General features: G+C 35.8%; 2 protein-coding genes across 4 annotated transcripts in view; one reads left to right on the forward strand and one right to left on the reverse strand.

The window, feature by feature from the left end:
- The window catches only part of LOC6643477 (chaoptin), a 47,226-nt gene that overhangs the window by 13,737 nt on the left and 12,825 nt on the right, over positions 1-20,664 (forward strand). Inside the window, exon 2 of one of the 3 annotated variants that reach the window (XM_023176473.2) lies at positions 13,596-13,957. In XM_023176473.2, coding sequence (XP_023032241.1) covers positions 13,597-13,957 — 361 coding nt within the window. In that variant the 5' untranslated portion in view covers position 13,596. Of the gene's footprint in view, positions 1-13,494; positions 13,958-20,664 lie in introns of those variants that run through there. The other 2 variants (XM_047010976.1, XM_047010975.1) reach the window with 2 other exon arrangements.
- On the reverse strand, positions 10,858-11,404 carry LOC124460364. Its single transcript, XM_047010977.1, has 2 exons — positions 11,246-11,404; positions 10,858-11,189 (listed from the first exon to the last, which is right to left on the reverse strand). The coding sequence occupies exons 1-2, from the start codon at positions 11,313-11,315 to the stop codon at positions 10,936-10,938; spliced, it is 324 nt and encodes a 107-aa protein (XP_046866933.1). The 5' UTR covers positions 11,316-11,404; the 3' UTR covers positions 10,858-10,935.

The raw sequence follows: 20,664 nt of genomic DNA on the forward strand, positions 1-20,664 counted from the left end.
ATATTTATTATCGAATTGTGTAAGACGGAAGAACGAAGGCGAAGCTCTAAAGTAGACGAAGTAGAAGGAGAAGAAGAAGTAGTTAGGCAAAGGGCAGGAGAAAGGCACATGCCAACGCAGTGGTAGCAATTTGAAGAACTTCAAGTCCGCCCAAGTTCCTGTTTTTGTGAAACCCACCCAGGACCTCCGGCGTAAGTTGCAGTTCCTGGATGATTCCCGTTGCCTTTTCTTTTCGTATACGATTTTTGCTCTATTTCCTTTTTGCTGTTTTTTTTTTTTTTGTTAAATGTTTGCCAACATTGCTGGTACATTGGTATGCACACGCGTGGACTTCGCATAGTTGTCCTCAGCAGTTCTAGTTCTAGTTGTCCTCGACAGGATGTCTTGGCCCGGGCATATGCCCTGCACGTATTGCCCTTATAAATTGTTGCCAAATGCATGTGTATGTGGAAGGATTCCCTGTCCTCTCTCATACACTACTCCACTTGTATGCGTATGACAGTTGCAATTGTGTTTTCAGGTTTTTATTTTTCGTTTTTTTTTTTTTTGTTTTGGGTTTGGTATGCACGAGCACAATTGGAAAAGTCCTAGGGAAAAGTTTGCTTCGACTCTTCTTAGTCTATTTAAGTTGGCCCGAAACCCATGTTAACTGCCAGTCAATACGAAATGCCAGTGATATGGCTTATTTGTGTCCTACGGATGTTGTTATTGTTGTTGTTGTTGTTGGCGCTGGAAAGCCAAAACCTTATGACTTATTCAGTTGATGTTCGGACTGAGTTTTCCTCTCTATCTCTCTTTCTCTCACTTTGAGTATGACATTGACTGCGACTCTGTGTGACTCTTCTGACTCACGTCATTAATTATACGCCACGTGTTACGTTCAAGGCAATTAAATTTACGCATTTAATGAGAAAAGCGCCTCAAACATGGCATACACTCACTCACACACAACGCACACGCATATGCAAGCGAGGGTTTCTACATTAATTAACCAAATTTCTCTTAACGGAAGTAATATTAAAGTAAATCTTACTTATACTTGATAACAAATTAATCTGTTCAACACATTCTTCAATCAACCCTCGACTTGAACGCGCCACAAAACTTACAGTCACATCTTGCAACTTTAATACATTCATTAGGTTTATAACGACTCACGCATATCATTGCTGGTCCGCACTTTCCCCCATAGTTTTGCCCCAAAGGCGTCATTGACACACATTTCATCAGCGGAGCAACAGCAACAGCAACACCAACATCAACAGAAGTACCTCGGGTAGCCATCAGAAAGTAGCCCAGAATAAATGGTCTTGGGCATTAACCGCTGGCATCCAGGCAAATGTCCATTGAGACCTCCAGGTGCAATCCATTGGCTATCTGATAGGCTCAGTTCTTTTTCGAAATGAGAGAGTTTGCCCACAACAACAACAACAACAACAACATCAACAGCAACCGATCAGCAAAGGGCAAACGGACTTAACGACAAACAATTTGAGTGCGTGCCCAGAAATTGCTTGGAATTTAATTCTACACCTAGACGAATTTGAATATTCTGCCATTCACATGGCATACAATCGTAAATTTAAGGCATTAAGATATTTAAATAATGTTTCTTTTTCTGTTTAACTCCTCCTTACTCTCACTCTTTGGGTCGCGGTTTTTGGCCTATATACAATATATGTGAAATAATTTTGGGTAATGGCAGCACGTGATTAGCCCAAATCATGCTAGAATACCATAAATTTCTACAAAGGGCGCGAGTGTGGCGTTAATTCATAATGAAGCCATTGACTGAGCGAACTGTCGCCATTTTGTGGCATATATTTGCATACATATGTACTTAGCATTTGTTTAAGGACTAAAATGTTGAATGTGCGACCTAATGAAAATGCGCTCACAAAGTCTAAAAGTCCTTTGCTTTAGACCTTCAGTGAATTCAGTGAATTTAAAATCTTGATAATAAAAATTATTATTTAAATTTACTTTTTCTATGACAGTTTATTTTTGTTTAAACCAGTCTCAATTAGTTATGCATATTTACATAAAAACATTTCGATTCCATCTCCAAGGAAAATGCCTTTAATCAACTTGTTTTTTAACCCCTAGTAACCTCTTGTGGCCCACAAGTCACAAGTTAACCTGACTAGCAAAAGATTTAGATATAAATCTTAATATTTTTTACTACAAACTTGTTTGAGATTTTTGTTTTTTCTTCAATTTGTGTCAGTTATATTTTTTGTGATTTTTATTTCTCAATAAAAATTGACCTAGTTTTTCGTGTTTGTAACTTTTACACACATTCAAATAATTTTCATGTTTATCGGAATGTCCATGTGTGGAAATAAAATAAGGAATTTTACTTACCACTCTCATACAAGGAGGAGCAAGGAGTAAGAGCTTACCAAAACATTTCTCGACATTTGCAAAGTAGAAAAACAGAATGCAGAGAAACAAACAAGAAAAAAAAAACAACCAACAAGAATCTTGGTCATATTGGTCTGACTTTTAAAGGCTTTGTGAGTGTGCTTTGGCTTCTTACTATTCTGACTCTCTCTCACATTGTGTTAGTTAGACTTGGCAGCAAAATATGCCCCAACATCTGCGTGAAACATTTTCAAATTTTCTTTATTTTTTTTCTGTTTCTGGCAATTTACACACACTTGCCGAAACAAACAAAAAATCTGTGTGGGGGTGGGGGAGATGTAGAACGTATTACACATACCTGCCACACCCACAAATACGCCCAAACGCACACACAGATACAAAGCATACGTCAAAATCAAAGTTAATCCCTTTGTGTTATGTACGGCAATTGAAATTATGTGCTTAAAGGCTTTAACTCAGCCCCAACAAACATGAAAACAAATACCATTGGAAACAAAAAAACCCCAACCAGATAAATGGAAATCACAAAGCCAATAGAACGACTTTGAAATGCTCTTTGACAAATTCTTAGCTCTATTTCAAAGATAATCTGTTGATGCGTACATATTGCTATTTGATATCACAAATTTTATTAATAGGCACTTTTAATTTTCAGCAACTTAATACAAATAAAAATTTAAAGTATTTTTTTTAGCACATTTTAATGAAACCTGAATATTGACTAAAAGGGAATACTTAAAAATGGTTTTTAGGTCCTTTTTTCTGTTGATACTGATCAGAAACTTAATAGCTTTGCGAATGCAATACTTTTGCTATAAAAAAGAAAACTTTTTGACTGCTTTTATAAACCGCTTTACCTTATGGCTATAGGGTATAAGAAAAAAAATACGAGAAAGCTGAAAAAAAGAGAGAAAAGCTGAAACCAGGGATGTAACAATTCCCCAAACGCAGCACAAATTGCGTATGTTTTCCAACTCCACTTGCCTGGTTATTTTTTTGTTCTGCTCTTCTTTTTTCTGTGTTGTGTTATTTTTCTCTCAACTGCTGCCATTATTTTTGTTTTTATTGCGCAATACATGAAACAATAATAAAAAAGAAAAAAAAATACAGAAAAAAATAAAACAGAAAAAGATGGAAAAAACAATGAGAAAAAAGAGAGAGCAAGGGACCCGCAATTTGCAACAACTGCGGCAGGCACTTGAATGGATGACACACTGACACATGCAGCAATAGCAACAATAACAACATCAGCAGCATAAGCATCAGTAGGAGTAGCAGCAGAGGCAACAAAAATAATCATAAATAATACAACAAATCCGAGATTCGACTAGCTGATACCTAAGTGAAGATTGCGAAAAGATTTTCTTTGGAAAAGCGTGAAATAAAAGAAATGTAGAACAAGGGATTAAGTTATACAATTGAAGAAAGAGGAATAAGAAATATTTTATTCGAACAAAAAAAGGCCACTGATTCAGGCAATAGGAAAACAAAAAATATAGGACAAGAGCCAACTAAATATTGTTAAACAAATGAAATTGAGAATTTCAAGAAGGCAAGGATTAACAGCAAAGTATTAAACACACATAAAGCAGAAACTCAATGAACATAATTAAAACCTTCATTCGAAGCAGAAAAAAGAGACTTAAGACAAAAGCTAAAAAGCATATATGCAAACTTCTATTTAAGAATATAAAATAGGAAGTAATAAACAAGCAAAAAATGGTTAAAAGTAATAAAAAAGAAAAAATAGCAGAAGAATTAAAAAAATCCTTGAGAACATAAATTCATCCTTTGAAGATATATAGTGTAGTTGGCAATATTACACCAATATTTTTTGTGTAAATGTATATAATACGATAGGAACTGTCCTATCGTTATTAACTGTAATTAAACATGATTATTTTATATATAGGACAAGTATTTGGTGAAGAATTGAATTGGAAATATCTCTGTCATTTCTTGTTTTAATTTTCTTTTATTGACATCTGAATCAAATTAAATTCAAACAACCACATTTACTTAAACATTATTTTAACCGACTTTTTAAGTGTTTAGGTTGTTTTTTATTTCGTCTGAATACCAATAATATTGAATGTAATTGTTAACTGTAATAGAAAAGAGTTTGTTGCCAAAAATTTATAACAGATTAAATGAATGAATCTAAGAATCAACATAAATTCAATATGAATATAAATTTCATCGATTCCCCATAAAATAATATTTTGTTAACCTTTTGTAAAAACTAAAATAGAATAATATTAACCAAATTACCATAGAACAAGTAACTATTCAAGACTTCTGGGTCACAAGCAAAACAAGCATTTTATATTTTTAAATCCAAGTTAATAAAAAGATCTTAAAAACAACAATATAAATTTGAATAAGCAATATTAAAAAGTAATGGAGTAAATGAAGCCAATTTGCAAATATTTTCAAAGTATGCCACAACAATTGACCTTATAGAATTGTTACAGCAAAATACTAAAGTTTAAAACTCAGATGAGTTCGATGGAAAGATAAATAATTGTATAAAATAAGCTTCTTAGGAAAGAGGTGGAGAAATTCCAGCTAAATGTTCAACACTATGTTTCCTTTGAATTGAATGCCTTGTGAATAAGTTAAGCTGATTTAACCAACTGTATTATGTCAATCATAGTCATGTCGGAGTGCTTGTCTCGGCTGTCACATTCATAATACAAATCTAAAATGCTCGATCTAAGCCAACGCTTGTTTTTTCGGGGGTATAACAAACAAACAATAACAGATTTATTGCATATTTCGCACTGGTAATTGAGATTAAACAGTTCAAAAAAGCAGCCGCTTGGCATTTCATAAACCCGCAGGACACAAACACATGCACACACACACATACATACACACACACACACCAACATGGCCCATAAAGCAACGCATAAATTTAAAAGCTCATATATCGCTTTAGCCTTTTCCCTTCATTTCCCTCCAATGCCCATCTCCCTTGGTTCAATCCTTTTACGCTCTTTCATTGATCCTGGCCTGGGGCCAATCATTTTGGCCTTAAACACAAACATACAAACACACACACAAACACACATGCTGGGAAAAACTTGCATGTAATTCGTTTTAATAATTGTCAAGTGCCTGCCTTTATTTATGACAAACTTTTAATAATTTAATTGCTAGGCTCTTACAAAATATTATTGTTACAATTGCTGGATTTTTGCTGCGTTTGCATTTAATTGATAAATGCGACAGCCATGGATAAAGCTAGCGCGGAAGAGCGTAGAGGAATGAGAATTGAGCAATGCGAGGATTGGGCCTATGCTCGGGGATTGGGCATTGGAGGCCAATGGCCAATGGTGTTGCCCACTGCCAGCTGTAATTATAGACGATTTGAATAATTCAATACCCCGGCCCGAACCGACCGCATAGCGTTTTGTTTACGCAATTAATTGTGCGGCTGAGCCAACAGCAGAAGCCACAGTTATGGCCAACATTACAGTGGTATGAGATTCATGGTGGAATGGGTGAATTGCAAAATTTTTATGCGGCAAGTTTGTAAATTAATAAATTAAGCCAAAAAGGTTATACTTTTCTAAAGGGCTCATTAAAAGTAAAAAGGTATCAAAGAGGTTTTTTTCCTCTTGAAGACTTTCGATGTTCTTTTGATTTTTGTGGCAGTGTGCAAGCCAGGCTTATGATCGGGTTGCTTGGTCATCATTCGTGTCATTTGTGCACTGTCATTTGCTTGATAACCATACACTCACACACACACACACATGCAGAAATTCACCTCAAACAAATTGCTGCCTTATGCCACGCCTCTTCGACCCGGCTCACACGCATACCAACTCACATCGCCAACCATTTTGCGGTCTATGCATAGTTTGGCGTCGCATTGTTCATAAGCAATTCATGTGTTTGTAAACAGTTCAATTTAATTTTAGTGCCTTGGGCGCGAAATTGCTGCTAAATTATTAAGGCAAAATAATTATTACAACCAGCGCGAAAAGACGTCAAAGAAGCGGTGAGAATTTTGTTTTCTTCTTCCCTTTTTTGGTTTCGCTGATGAAAGTCTGCCATCAGCATTTCAAGTTCAGGTGCGGGTGGCAAGTTGTACCGGATTTTTTGCTTTTTGTTTTTTTTTTTTTTTTTTGGGAATTTTTCGTTTTTCCCTTGGCACATAATTGCGGCAACTCGAAGATAAATTACCCAAACTCAAAAACTTTGACCTAAGCGCCGTTTCCGTGAGTAAGATTAATGATGCGGCAATTGCCAGCCATATAAACGGTAACTATCACAGCAACAGTAACGCCAACTCGACAACTTTATGGGATTTCGAATCAAGGGTTCGTCGCTCTATCCCCCCCCCAAAAAAAAAGCACTGATTGAAGGCAGAGAGGGGATGTAGGTGGGTAAGACTACCCGTCATGGGAGCCAACAACATAATAATTTTAGCAGCAGGCAACTATGTATATGTACAATATAAGCAGCAGGAGCACCACATGTGGCCATAACCCCCTCTTAGGTGCGAATGGGTGCATATTTATGGTTAAGGATACTCTGACAACAACAACAACAAAAAAAAAACCAAAAACAGAAGAAAAGATACATTTATTGCTTTCCCATAAACTTTGTGCAATAAATTTTATTTTTATTGTTCAGTATGCTGACTCGTTGACTCGCCTTCGACTAAGTGACGGACCGACAAACGAAGCTGATTGCCAAGCGAGCGACAAGTGAAGTTTGAATTTCTTGGCTTCACCTTCTTCACCTGGTTACAGACGTAAGGGTTAAAGTTTCGTATTCGCTGCCAAATTGGCATATTTATGACCAATGCGAAAACGAAGCAGTTCACGTAAGGCGTTTGCCAAAATAGCAAAAACGATAAACGACACTTGAATGAACTGAGAGTGTTGCCAGTGATTTATGCCATGCATTGGAATTCATATGCTTGTTTGAATCTCTCACGTTTAGAGTGGGTGGTTGATGTTAGAGGGGTTAAGGTTTTAAAGCCGTTCCCAAGATGAATGTATCTACAAGTTAGCCATTCCGCTAATGGTTCCATAAGCATCCCAATGGAGTGCAAAGAAATGCCAAGAAGATAAATAGTTTTCTTTGTGTGCTATTTTCACTTGATTATTTCTTTCTTTTTTTGCATATGTGAATGATAAGTGGCAGCTGATTGCAAATTGAAAGAGTTCAAAGTGAAATTTAAAAATGAAAAAGAGAAATTAAAACGACTGTAGTACTTGAAAATGGTTCTTAGAAAGCTAAGAACCCAACTTCATAAGGATAAAAGTGGAAATGTTAAATATTTTTAACTTCAAATTAAGCCAGTTTCAGATACGACTAGGATTACTTGTTTTTAAATATTATTGTAATTATCACTATTTTTTACAATTTCTGGCAACTGGTAACCTATTAGTTTAAGCGTGTTAATTATATCAATTTTATACACTCTTTAATGAATGACTCGAGGCCACTTTTCGGAGCAAACAAAGATGATCAAATTGTCATTATAACTATATTTCGAAAACTGCAGACTTGTTCTTTTAGAATAAGATTTTGTAAACTATAAAATTGTTACTACTTTCACGCCTAAAGTAGTTGTGAAATACAACAAGCCTTAAAATAAAGATTATTAGAGTGTCAAAAAATCTTTTTAGACCTACACCTACGAAAGTTTAGGAGAATTATTTAGGTCGCAATAATAGTATAAAATTTTTTGTTTTGGTTGGTAATTTTTACTCGAACAAAAACTAACAATAAAAATTCTTAAGGTCCTTTTTCTGTCCGGTATATCGACTTTGATCCGTTTAGCGTTGAGAAAGGCGCAAATCAAATTTAATTATCAGAAAAACTAAAAAGAACACTTCCCCAACAACAATTAATATGACGTCAAATAGCTGTCTTATTCAAAATGCACTTTATATAGAGATAGATTTGCATTGTACATACACATATGTACATACATACATGTATAGTTCACTCATTTGAAACAATTATATTATTTGTTTGTGTAAGCGGCATCCGGTCACCTTTTTTGAATTAAAGGATTATGCAATTTATTTGGTTTGCGGTTGAATTGTGGAATATTAAATTAATTGTTCATTTCGCTTTTCTCATATTTAAATTAGTTCAACTATCAAATCAACACTTCAAAATTTGATCAAAAAAACCACAAATTGGGTGAAAACTAAAAATAGCTCAGCGTTATTATCAATTGTAGGACAAACAAACTGCTTGCATATAAATACAAAAAAAATGAATTTTAGTTTCCCTCTAGTCTAACCACAAGGGTAAACAATTTACGTGAACTTTGCACATTGTTAATTGACTTGCTGGCGATTAACTCAAATGTATCCTGTAAGTAACCCACTCACTTTACGCCTACATCCAGGCACACACACACACACTTCCACACACGCACACACTGATCCATCTCCTTTTTCATGTTTGACTGCGCTAAATATATATTACGGCCAGAGTTTTGCGCTAAGTTCATTTAAAGTTCTGATCTCGGTCTGAGCGGCGGCTTTAAAATATTATATAACCCCACAGTTCGTTTTTCTTTGCTTGGCAGCTTATGGGCTAAATTTAAGACCCTGCCCATGCCATAGACTCGAATATTCACACGCAAGCAGGGAAGCAACTTACATATGTTATTATCGCACAAACTCGCAAATTTTCGACACAACCAGAAGAGAAAGAGCCAGAGAGAGAGGGAGAGAGCCAGAAGCGGGAGAGCTCAGCCAACGGCTCCCAAATGTATGCTACGTTTTTCCACAATTTTTCTCTTTTTGCTCCAGAAGTAGAGAAGCACTCGAAGCAGAAACAGAAGCAGAAGCAGGAGAATTCTGCCACTGGTGTTTTGCGTCAGGCAACTAGTAACAGTCGACATCCCCAACGGACGTTCATCATATTTATGCTGGCTGGCAGGACTTCAGTCCAGGACTTTTGGGTAGACGGCTACTGGTTTTGTTGCTGCTGCTTCTACTGCTGTTTGTTTTTGCAGCTCGTTGACATTTCATGTCACTGTGTCACCGGCATAAAAAATTAAAAGTATAAAAACACTGGAACAACTTCACCCAAACCATATCCGAGCCAACTTCTTTGCTGGCAAATCGCTGGCATTATATGCGTAATAAAAACTTGTGGTCGCCACTGCCTGTTGTTGACCTTTTCGTAGCAATCTTTTTCCCTCTTAATGCTGGCGCAATGATGAGAGCGAGAAAAGTATGAAGAAAGACAAGGGCATTGGACGGGCATTGTATTGTATTTTGCCTTTTTACAATACACTAAAATGGAAAAAAGGTATTTTGCTTATCTTGAAGGATAAGCAACATTTTCTCAATATGTAAACTTCTTCTAAGAGGGGGAAAACAGTTTATATTTCATACATATTGTATACAACACCTTTTTGAGTTATCAGTAACGTTGCAAAAATAAGAAAATTTTCTTGGTTTTTAGAAAATATTTGGTTATTACTATTATTTTGGAACTTACTTGGTCTATTTCTCAATTGCTAACTACTCGTCCGATATACAAAACAAATTTTGAAATATATTAAAAAAAAAACTTCTTTTTTGCTATATTGGGATTTGAGCATTCTTATTTATGAATATATAAATTATATATTTTTTTAAATATGTTAATTAGCCTTTTAAATACGAGAAAAAATAAAAATTCTCAACACCGCATCTAACACAAAATGTTGAAATGATGAAAACTATTGCCCCAAGTCATTATTTTATAATAATAAAATATAGTTACCCATTAACGAGTTGGCGTATCTGTGTGACCTTAAATACATTTTTTGTTCACAATTACTTTGTTGTTAACAAAAAAGAGAAACAAACAAATTATATGGTACCTCAGTTTGAGGGCCAGTGGTAACACCAACTGCCCGTTTTACCTCTTGCTACCCGCATTTGGGTCTTGTGTGCGTGACAGACATCGGTCTCTTCACCATTTGCCATAATGCCCATGCCCTTCTTCCATTGGCTCTAGGCGATGTCGGTTTGCCTGTCTGTCAGCCAACAAGTTAGTCATTTGCTGTATCAAAAATAAAACGCAAATAAAAAACTTTTACGACATATTTATCTTCTGTTTTTTTTCTGTTGTCGTTTTTGTTGTTTTTGTTTCGTTTCGTTATTTTCTTCCTCTTGTTCATCTGTCGACCAACATCCCAACTTGACTGACTTTCTGTCCCTGACTGTGACTTTGTATGTGTGTACATGTGGAAGGAAGGTGCATAAAGGTTGATAAAAATACAGAACGTGGCCAGGGCAAGTCGACTGTGTGATGTATCATTTGTTTTACATGGTCAAAGACTTCGATTTGTCACCATCAACATAATGAAAAACAATCAGTAAAAGTGCTGGGCGGTAATTGAACCTGAAGATTGCTTTTTTTTTGCCACGTCTCACTCGTCATATGGCATATGACAGCTAAAGATTAAGAAAACAGCATGAAATTTGGCACAGCGAATGAGATTTATGAATATGAGAGAAATTTATTAAAATGCCAACATTATGAAAAGCATCCATTCTAGTCCAAGTGTAGAAATTATTTTCCAATCGATTCTTGTGGCTCTTCTGCAGTTGGGGCGCAATGATCCACCTTGGGTTCCTGTTCTACGTCTACATCAGCACAATTTTCCTGAGATAAGGTCGATGGTGTTGGAGCAGATTGACGGGATGGACGCCTGTTGAAATACCCAGGACTAAAATAATGTGTACGATGGTAGTGACGTCTATTTTGGGCCTTGAACCCATTGCCCCTGCCTGCCGGTGGGGTCACATAGCGATCAGAGTACTCGTCTATATGCAATTATTGGCTTAAATAGAAAATTCAAATTTCTTTCAAATTTGCTTACCCAAACTAAGATTCATAATATTTCTATCAAATCTGCCTGCAGGTTTCCATTGATTATTATCATTCGACATGATGAAATGATTTGATTTCTTGCTTCCAGTAAAAGAAAAATAATATTGTCAAAGACAGTTTACTATTTGACATATGTCCAGGGCTGATTTGTTTTGGAATTACTTAAAACCACTGACTTACTTTGGTCACACTAAAAATTAAAAACTTTAATGTGAACAATTTTGGCATTTCAAAGTTAAATACTTGACTCTCACACTTTTTAACACTGCCAAAAGTAGCCGCCTTACTTTTAGTTTAGTCACCGTTTCCAGCCAGCCAAAGTTAATCCTCTTTTACTGTTATCGAAACCATGGTATATAGCCATATTTTATTAATATATATAACATATATTTTACTTATCCCAAAAACTTCTGAGCCAACTTAAATAAGTTGAGGACAAGTGCGAGGGAGTGAGTCGAAAAGAGAGTGAATGAAAGCCGTGCCTTACTTTTCTTTGAGTTTGACTTTTTTTTATTTTTTTATACATTTTATCCTTTACATTTTTTTTTCTTTTTGTGTGGCTCTAGTTTTATGGGAGGTCGTAATGTGCACAGGTATCCCCCACAATCTAAACCACCGGGAGTCTTAAAGCTCAACAATCGTGCTAATGGGCCGTACTCGTCGTCGTCGGCGTCCTTGTCGCATTTGTAGTCATCATCGTCCTTTCCCCCTTCTCGCTCTCATTCTCATCAGCAACGCCGACGTCTAGGTATGCCAAAGTTTTTATTTGTTATTATATACTTTGGCGTGTCAAATAAACATCACACATCTAGCGTACATGAAACATGTTTTATATGCCACATTTCTCTATGTGCTGTAAAGGAAAAGTCAGTCTTTTTGAGCGTCCTCCACCTTCACCTACCTGGCAGCTTTACGTGCTGTGGCTGAACAGTATTTTTTTTTAAAGGTTAGGCATGGCCATGTGTGTGAGCAGAGAATTGTTTGAGAAAGTGCCACTGTGAGTGAGTGTGTGTGACTGCGACTCATTTGCATGAGTTGTCGCAGGCTTTTAGGCCGAAAATTCACTTCTCCCTCACTCACACACACACACACACACACACTCGCGCGACAATGATGTTGAAGCAGAAGGTAACTTAAGCCTCAATACCTTGGTAATAAGCTTTCATATACACAGTGAAATTTCAGTAATTAAAATCCTAAAAATTTAATAATTTAAATTCCTTAGTATAAAACAAACTTCTAGACTGGGTGGGTAGCCATTGATTAAGTTAGGAAAGGCCTTAACTACGATTTAAAAGGCAAAGTTTTCCAATTAAAAATATTCGACGGCTTTGAGATTTAAAATTTTTTTCACTTTATTGAAAGTTGGATAAAAATTCAAAGATATTTCTTAATTTACATACATACAATCCTGTATAGACTTTGAAATATTCCATACTTGTTCTATACTAATATTTATATTTTACATTTTCATAAAACAGTCGTTCTTGTTGTGCATAGAAACTGATAACGGGAATAGTAAGAACCAAATATTACGTATACGTAGGCTGATGCATCGAGGCTAACGGCCCGCAGAAGAATAATCACAAAAAGTAAAGCTAATAATGATCAAAAACGGCCTAAAATGGTATAGAATGTTGGTTTGATGGTGAGGGAAATCTGTACCATATATATTGCTCTAAATATAGCAAATCTATTACACCGTTCATTTGCTTAAGAGTAATTTACGTTTAAAACTATGCTAAGAAAAACTAAAGTTTGTAAAGAACTGAAGCTGACCTTTAACCACCCATGAGTCAACATTCATAAGGTAAAGTTGGTATATTTAGTTGGCCACACTAATTGCTAGAAATCAGGTAATGCCAATTGTCATTGTTAGTTAAAAATTAATTAAAAACTTGCTTTTCTATCTACATTTGTTTATCTCGACATTGACCAGTGACAACACGAATCCTCAGATTATTGCATAGAGTTGCTTACGTGGCTCTTAATCACAGGCTTTAGATAAAATTAATTTACTTAAGAGTATTTTGCGACCACTGTAAAGGAGGATGGGGCTGGGTGACTTTGTATGTATGATGCGTGTGTGCTAACGTTAATTTTATGCCATTTCATTTGCTTTCTAACGTGTGATTTATGCAAAGCAGCAGCAAATAAACAAATTCCAAGTGAAGGCAAAACGGTGTCTCCTATACCTAAGCCAGTAAATGTTTTAATGGATTTCTTTTTGGGATTTTACCATCTCAATTTTCTTTTCATTCCCTGTCACACTTACTCTCCAGTTTTTTATTTTTATTTTTTTCCACCTTTCTCATGCTTTCTATGTTGTCTATTTGCAGCATGCACCTGTATCTAGTGTTGATATCCTGGTGCCTGGTCAGCTCAACCCACTGTTGGCAATTTGATGGTGGAGGCGGAGGCGGAGGTGGTCGTGACAGTGATGAAGATGGGCATGGTGGCCGACAAGGTGGTGGTAGTGGTCAAAGGCTACGTCGAAATACCCAGGCCCGTATATTGGCACGTGGTCCACCGCCATTGCCAGCAGTTGGCCGAGGATCTGCAGCCTTATTGGGCTCTCAACAGCAGGATGTGCTCTATGCTTGTCCATTGAACTCGATGTGCCAGTGTGCCGGGTTGCCCAACGAGACAAGCACGCTGATTGAGATTAATTGCAACGAGGTGGCGTTGTATAAGTTTCCAGGTAAGCGACAGCTCCATCCGCTTCCACAACCTTTTTATCTACCCTCTTTCCCTTAGCTCTCCCATTCCATTCCTCCTTGTCAATATGTCCTAGGCAACTTGTCGCACGTTTATTTATGTGGCAAATATTTTCATCGTCAGTTGGTGGTCATAAATTGAAAGTCGAGCAAACGCTCCGCACCAAAACTGAACTGTGCTGAACCGAAACGAAACATGAAACCGAAAATGACAACTTTTTCCCCTTGGCAACAAAAACCAAAAGAAAAAAAAATTAATTACACCCTGTAAAACATGCGATAACAAGGTATACTTAAATCATCAGGAGGATACATCCTCAACTCATGAAAAAAAAAAGTTTACTTACTTTTGAAAGCTTAGCACTTTTTCTAGATTTCTTTCAAAAAAGAAAACTTGTTAAAAAAAATAATGAATCGAATTTATGGGTATTAGTTCAGTGTTGAATTGGCTTTAATTATCTTTCTGCAGGGTATTTGAATAGTCCAAACATTGTCATTTGATTTTACTTCATTTTTAATGAAGACTCAAACGGCTTTTGTGTGGTTTTGTGTCCCTGTCCTCGGGCTCTACCCACAACAAAATTAAATCTTATATTTAAGTTTGCCAATTAGTTGTAAAAATAAAGTTTTTTCACTTCCTTTCCCGCACCGACCCATCGCTTTGTTGCATTCCCCTACTCATCCCCAGAAAGTTTTTAACGATTGCTGTGGCAAATTCCACGCTAATTTTGTAGTTTTTAAGTAATGAATGGCAAGTTTTGTGCTCCATTGTCATTTTCCATTTCCATTTTCATTCCCATTGCTTGGGCTGTGGCTTGGTTCTCGTGCCGAAAATATTACCATTGCAAAATGAAAACAACGACAACAACAGCAAAAACAACCGGCTGACACGCCCACTGCCGCCTTTGAAAGTTACCGCATAAAGTTGAAAAATGCAAAAAAAAAAACCCAAAAACCAGGAAGAACAAAAAAATAACACAAAATAATAAACAAAGTTGTTGACTGGCAAACACAAAAATTGGCCAGACATCGGCAGGCAACACAAATGTAGAGAGAAAGAGAAAGACAGAGATAGAGAGAAAGAGAGAGTGAGATGACAACAAGGAAGGATATGCAGATAGATAGACTGGGGCAGAGAGAAAGTCACTGAGATATAGGAGAGGCAGCTACTATTGAAAACTTTGACTTGGCTTTTTTTGAAGTTGCTGTTGGCTCTTCTTATTTTTGGGTTCCCTTCTCCCCCATTTCGGTTTGTGGCTCTTCCGCATTGGTAATTTATCCACCGATTTTCTTTTTGGAAAATTTTTAAATTGCATCTGCATTGGCTGTCCAAAAATGAAAAAAAAAACACAAACAAAAACTAATATGTCTTACAAAGTTTTGCATCATGAGAATTTTTATTGGCTTTCTGATGAATGCTGCCATTACTCAATTCGAAAAAGCTGATCACATCTGTGAAGAGTTGGCTAACATTTTGGTAACTGTTTCTATTTGACAAAGTGATGAAAATTTTAGATTTAGATCGAGTTTATTGACAAGAGCTTAAGTATATAACTAGCAGGTTTAATCACTTTGTGCAAAAATTAAATGCTAATTCGGCTATTAGCTGTTTGTATTTCATGCGAATAGGTAATTTAAATAGATTTAGCTCCATGGAATCAAACATTATTCTCATGCGAAGACATCATACAGACAAAAACTAAATTTACATAGTTTTAACTTTCTTTAGTCAAGTCGTTCGAAGCTACGGCCAAAAAATATTCTATTAATGACAAAACTAGAATTAATTTTAGTCGGGCATATTGCCAGCAGGTCCTATTATATATATACTGATAACGCATATTTTTTGTATTATTTTAATTGACTTGGAACTAATTAATAGCTCACTTTAAGTACAAGTTGTGACTATTGTTTCTATTGGAAAAAAACATTGTTTAATTTGTTTCTTAAAATTAAATTTTGTTTCCTAAGGCCAAGTTCTACTTTTTAGATGTTTAGCTTAATTTGCAATTTAAGATATTTATCTGTTCAAAGTTTTAAATCAACATTAATTTGCTTTAAATTTGCAGCTTTCAATATTACGATAAGAAAGTCACTTAGAATGATATGTATTATACGTAGATATATGAAATTCTCTAACAATTTCCTATTATTTAGCTAAGCAACAGCCTAAAGGCTACCTTCTTCTTTACCACAGCAAAAGTCCTGAAGTCTCTAATAATAGTGAGTTTGTGTTTGTGTGTGTGTGTGTGAATGTTCATGTGTGACTGTATGTGTGTGTTGATGAAGATTACGTCAGCTGAAAAGTTATTGTTTTGCCCAAGCATTCAGGAAAGGCACTAAAGGCAGTGTAATAGGATGTATGGGTTGGTAGTCGAGCTGAATTCATTTATATCCATATAGTTTGTGTCCTGCAGCAGCAGTCAACCAACAAAAACAAAGTGGGAGAATTCTTTTGATCAATGCGAATCTTAAATACCCTTTATCAATTTTTTTCTTAAGAATTAATAAGCCTTTAGGTGTCCAATAGTGGCAATACAATAAACTAACTTATAGAACTAGAACTTATAATAGAATTTTAAAGCCTTTAGCTTGTAGTTAAATAATTTGGCCAAGTCAAGAGGTTTTATGTCTACCAAACTTTATAATTTTATGGCATTAAGAAAACTTAAAAACTGGATGTTAAATTTATAGGAGCACAGCCAAAAAGAATCTATCTTCAGGGCTTATCCATTTACTGGCTACCAACTTTTAATCAAACGAACTATACCCAATCGACAAGAGTGTTATAAACAAAAAAAGAAAGGAAAAGGAGAAACAGGATGGCAGGACACAGGAAACGTGCGGCATGTGTGCTGCAAAACGGCCATCGTTGTCCTCCTCGTCGTTGGGAAAATTGTTTCGGCATGAAAATTGCCAACGAATGAATCGAACGAAGAATGTTGCTGGCCCGCCCTCCTCTCAACAGGCCTCTTGCTGAGCAAGCGTGAAAATGTTCAAAATGGAGAGAGAAATGGACGTGAAAACATTCAAAATAAATCTAAATTGCACATTTTTTGACTTGGATTTTTACAATAGAAATTTTAAGTTTAAATTTAGCACGCACACACACACAAAGTGAGATGTAGAAATAGAAACAGAATGATGCATACGTTTTTCTGTCAGTTTTCCATACAGACATATGTGCTGCTTGTGTATGTGTATGTGTGTGTACAATTTTTGGGGAATTTTTAATGAATTTTTTTAAGTTGTCGTTTGGCATCCCTGGAGATGCCTCCTCCCTCTTCACTCATCCCTCTTGCATATTTTTGTGTATTTTTGCGTATAGTACACGTTGGTTGCATTTCGATTCAGAACCACATGCTGACAGAGCTGGACAAGCTTTGGACAGAAGAAGAGGTGGTGATGGAGCCATGCAGGGTAGAGTGGCACGCAATTAGCCAGCCTGTCAAGCAAAGTGTTTTTTCGTCCCTCTCTCGCAGTCTCTCTCTCTCTCTTGTCTCTGTCTCTCTCTTTTTATGTGTCTCGCCATCTTTGTCGCTCTGTTTGCACATTAGAATTGCTAATTGCCAAAAGTTTGCCGACTGCAACATTCCTTCAATGCAATCTCGTTGTGCGTTGTGTCGTCAAGAAAATTGAAAATATAAATTTCTGCATTCAAGTTGACATTTCTTTGAATATTTATATACATACATACATATATACATATATATTTTAAAAATAAAAGAATGTCGATTGTTTAAATGGCATAGTGTTGAAATAAAATGAATTGGTTTCAGCAATACAATTAGCAGTAAAATATTTTTCAGTATTTTATTGGTTTTGCAGACTGACTTAGAAATAGAATTCTTTATTATTTAGTTTTTATAGGGGTTTTTAGTATTTGTATATGTATTTATAATACTAAAGTTATGTTCTTCTTTCGCTACTTATATTATTCCAGCTATACAAAAGTTGTTTGTATTTTGCAAACCGATTTTAATAACCGAAGCGCGTTGAATTTTTTCTTTATAACCTTATTCAGGAACTTTAAAATTTATAATTTAAATTTTAAAAACTTTAGTAATTTCGCACGCTTAAATTGATTTATTATGTATTTTAGACATATTTGATTTAATTGTTTATTTGTCATGAAATTCATATTGAACAAATGTATTTTTTTTCGCTTTGTTTTTTGATAATGGATAAATAATTGAATTTAATTAATACACAAAAGTAAATATTAATATTGTGTTGCTATTTTTTTTTTGTTGTGTAAAGTTTGCCTAGAGCTTTTTTTATATGCGAGAATTTTCATATACATATGAATATTTACATTTACATATATTTGTGTAAATTTTTGCAATTTTATGTGCTGGTTTGGTCTATTTATATAAAGCCGAGCAAAGTTAATTTAGCATCTTGGCATGCCTGTGTCCATCTTCGTCTAACTTTTACTGTTGTTCGCTCCCTGCCCCTCCATCTTGTTGATATTGTTTATATAGACTTTTTTTTGTGTTTTTTTTGCTTGGCATGTTGGCCAAGTTGAATAAACACTTGGAAAGTGACGCAAAACGACAGCAAGGAGTGAAATGATGGCTCGCTAGAATAAGCAGACGAAGGGAGAGCTAACGAAGAGTAAATAAATAAATATGCTTGGCATTTGTCAGAGAATTGACTTGAGGCCATAAAATAGTCAAACCAACAACGTACAATGGACAATGTGGGGCTATAGGAGGAGTAACTTCTACTTTATTTCCAGTGTTTGTGACCCACTGTGTTGCCTTCTGCCACCTCTATTATAGGGCTGCGGGGGCAATGGCTAGAAGTTTATTAACGCCATATGTTGTGTTGGTTTGTACACTTATAACAAAACAGCAGCAGTAGCAGCAGAAACCCACACAAATAAACACACACACACACATCTTAGATATGCACACACACACATACACATACGCATATAGTTTATATATTACAGTTGACTCTGGCTGGCCAGTGGACACGTTCCTTCTTTGGTCAAAGCACGCGTGTCAACAGGGCGTATGATTAATATTGTATTAATATGCGATATGTAATTAAGATGTAAGCTGTTCTCTGTGTGTGTGTATATATATATATATACAACTGTTTGTTATTGTAGAAGTTACTTGGGGTCTGATATTTATGTATACATATATACATATGCACAGCCGCAAGGTTCATAGTTGAATTATGTGGTGGGTGGAAGGGGCAGGGAATAGCATTCCAACATTATGATATACTCACTTGCTGCATTTACCTAGCTACATACATATATTATCATAATCACAATTTCAGATGGAATATTGAATTGAATTAACTTATTCATAATGTTATCTCTCTTCTGGTATTAACTTCCATATTATAATTGTTTACCATCGTCTTTATTAATGTACTTACTTTCTATACTATTAGAGTGTATCGCGTACATTTTATCCGCATCTTTTGAACATTATTTCCTTCTGGTGGGAGCGATGTATGTACCTGCTGCTTGGAATTCTCCATGTTTTACGTAAAACAATCAGCGCCTTTGGCTTATATTGTACTTATCCCTGAGTGGCAAAGTGAAAGGCACTAACAATTGAAATGCTTCTGCATTTCTACACACTGCATTCATGTAGTTCCTGCCATTGACTTTACCAATTAGCCGTCGCTATTGTTAGATACGGGCCTAACTCTTTATCAATAAAAAACATGTTCACAAACGATGAACATGGAGTTTGAAATAGGATTGAACTAGAATGAATTGCAAAATATAATAAAACATTTCATTCTCACATAGAGCATTGGTTTATATTTTTTTAAAACAAGTAAATTGAAATTCCTATCATTAACTAAAGTTGCTTTTGAATTACATACATACATACACTAAAATTTAATCCTTTACTTTTTGTTTTCTTACTTTATCGTGAGGAAATCGATTTTTCTTTTGCACTTGCACTTAACTTGCCTTCATTTCACTTCCAACAATTAGTTCGCAATCCTGTAAAAATCCCAAAGGGTTCAAAGATTTAAAAATCTGTCAGAGCGAAAATTAATGAAAAACTCTGTCAGCCTCAAAATGGTATTTTTTTTTTTGACACTTCTTTTGCTCAGGTTTTTGGTCTTGCTCAACGTTCCCCATTTTGTAATGTCCTTCAATTGCAGTGACTCGAGAATCGCCCGAGGGAAACATCAACGCAGCAATTAAATTACGATTCGTTGAGCATGTGTTAATTAAACAAGAACCAGAAGTAGTCCTTGGAATACACTGAGCCCTAAGCTCTCAAAGGAATAGGTTACCCAAGGCGGGTTTTTGCCTGGAATTGGAACTCATGGCACATATGTATGTACATACATATAGAAAAATAAACCCCCCCACATTCTCTCACACAAACACACTCACTCACATACACACAGTCAGATATGACCATGTGTTTTAGCCTGATTATAAGGATGGCTGCTGTCCAAAGGGAATTTCCATGTCATGGTTGTCAACTTAAATTATGGCCTGACCTTACCTTAAGAATGCCACCCCGACTGCTCACTCTCTTTCTCTCTGTCTTTTATAGATACAACAGGATACAACACACATTTTCGTTCGAGTGGCGTGGCACCTCCTTGTTTTTGGAGGCGGCAAAAAAAAAAAAAAGTGCTGCGGCAGAGCGAAACTGACGTGCAACATGAAAATGCACTTTTCGCTTTTAATTGAAAA

The sequence above is a fragment of the Drosophila willistoni genome (genome assembly GCF_018902025.1).
Source record: "Drosophila willistoni isolate 14030-0811.24 chromosome 2R unlocalized genomic scaffold, UCI_dwil_1.1 Seg200, whole genome shotgun sequence".
Classification (NCBI taxonomy): Eukaryota; Metazoa; Arthropoda; class Insecta; order Diptera; family Drosophilidae; genus Drosophila; species Drosophila willistoni.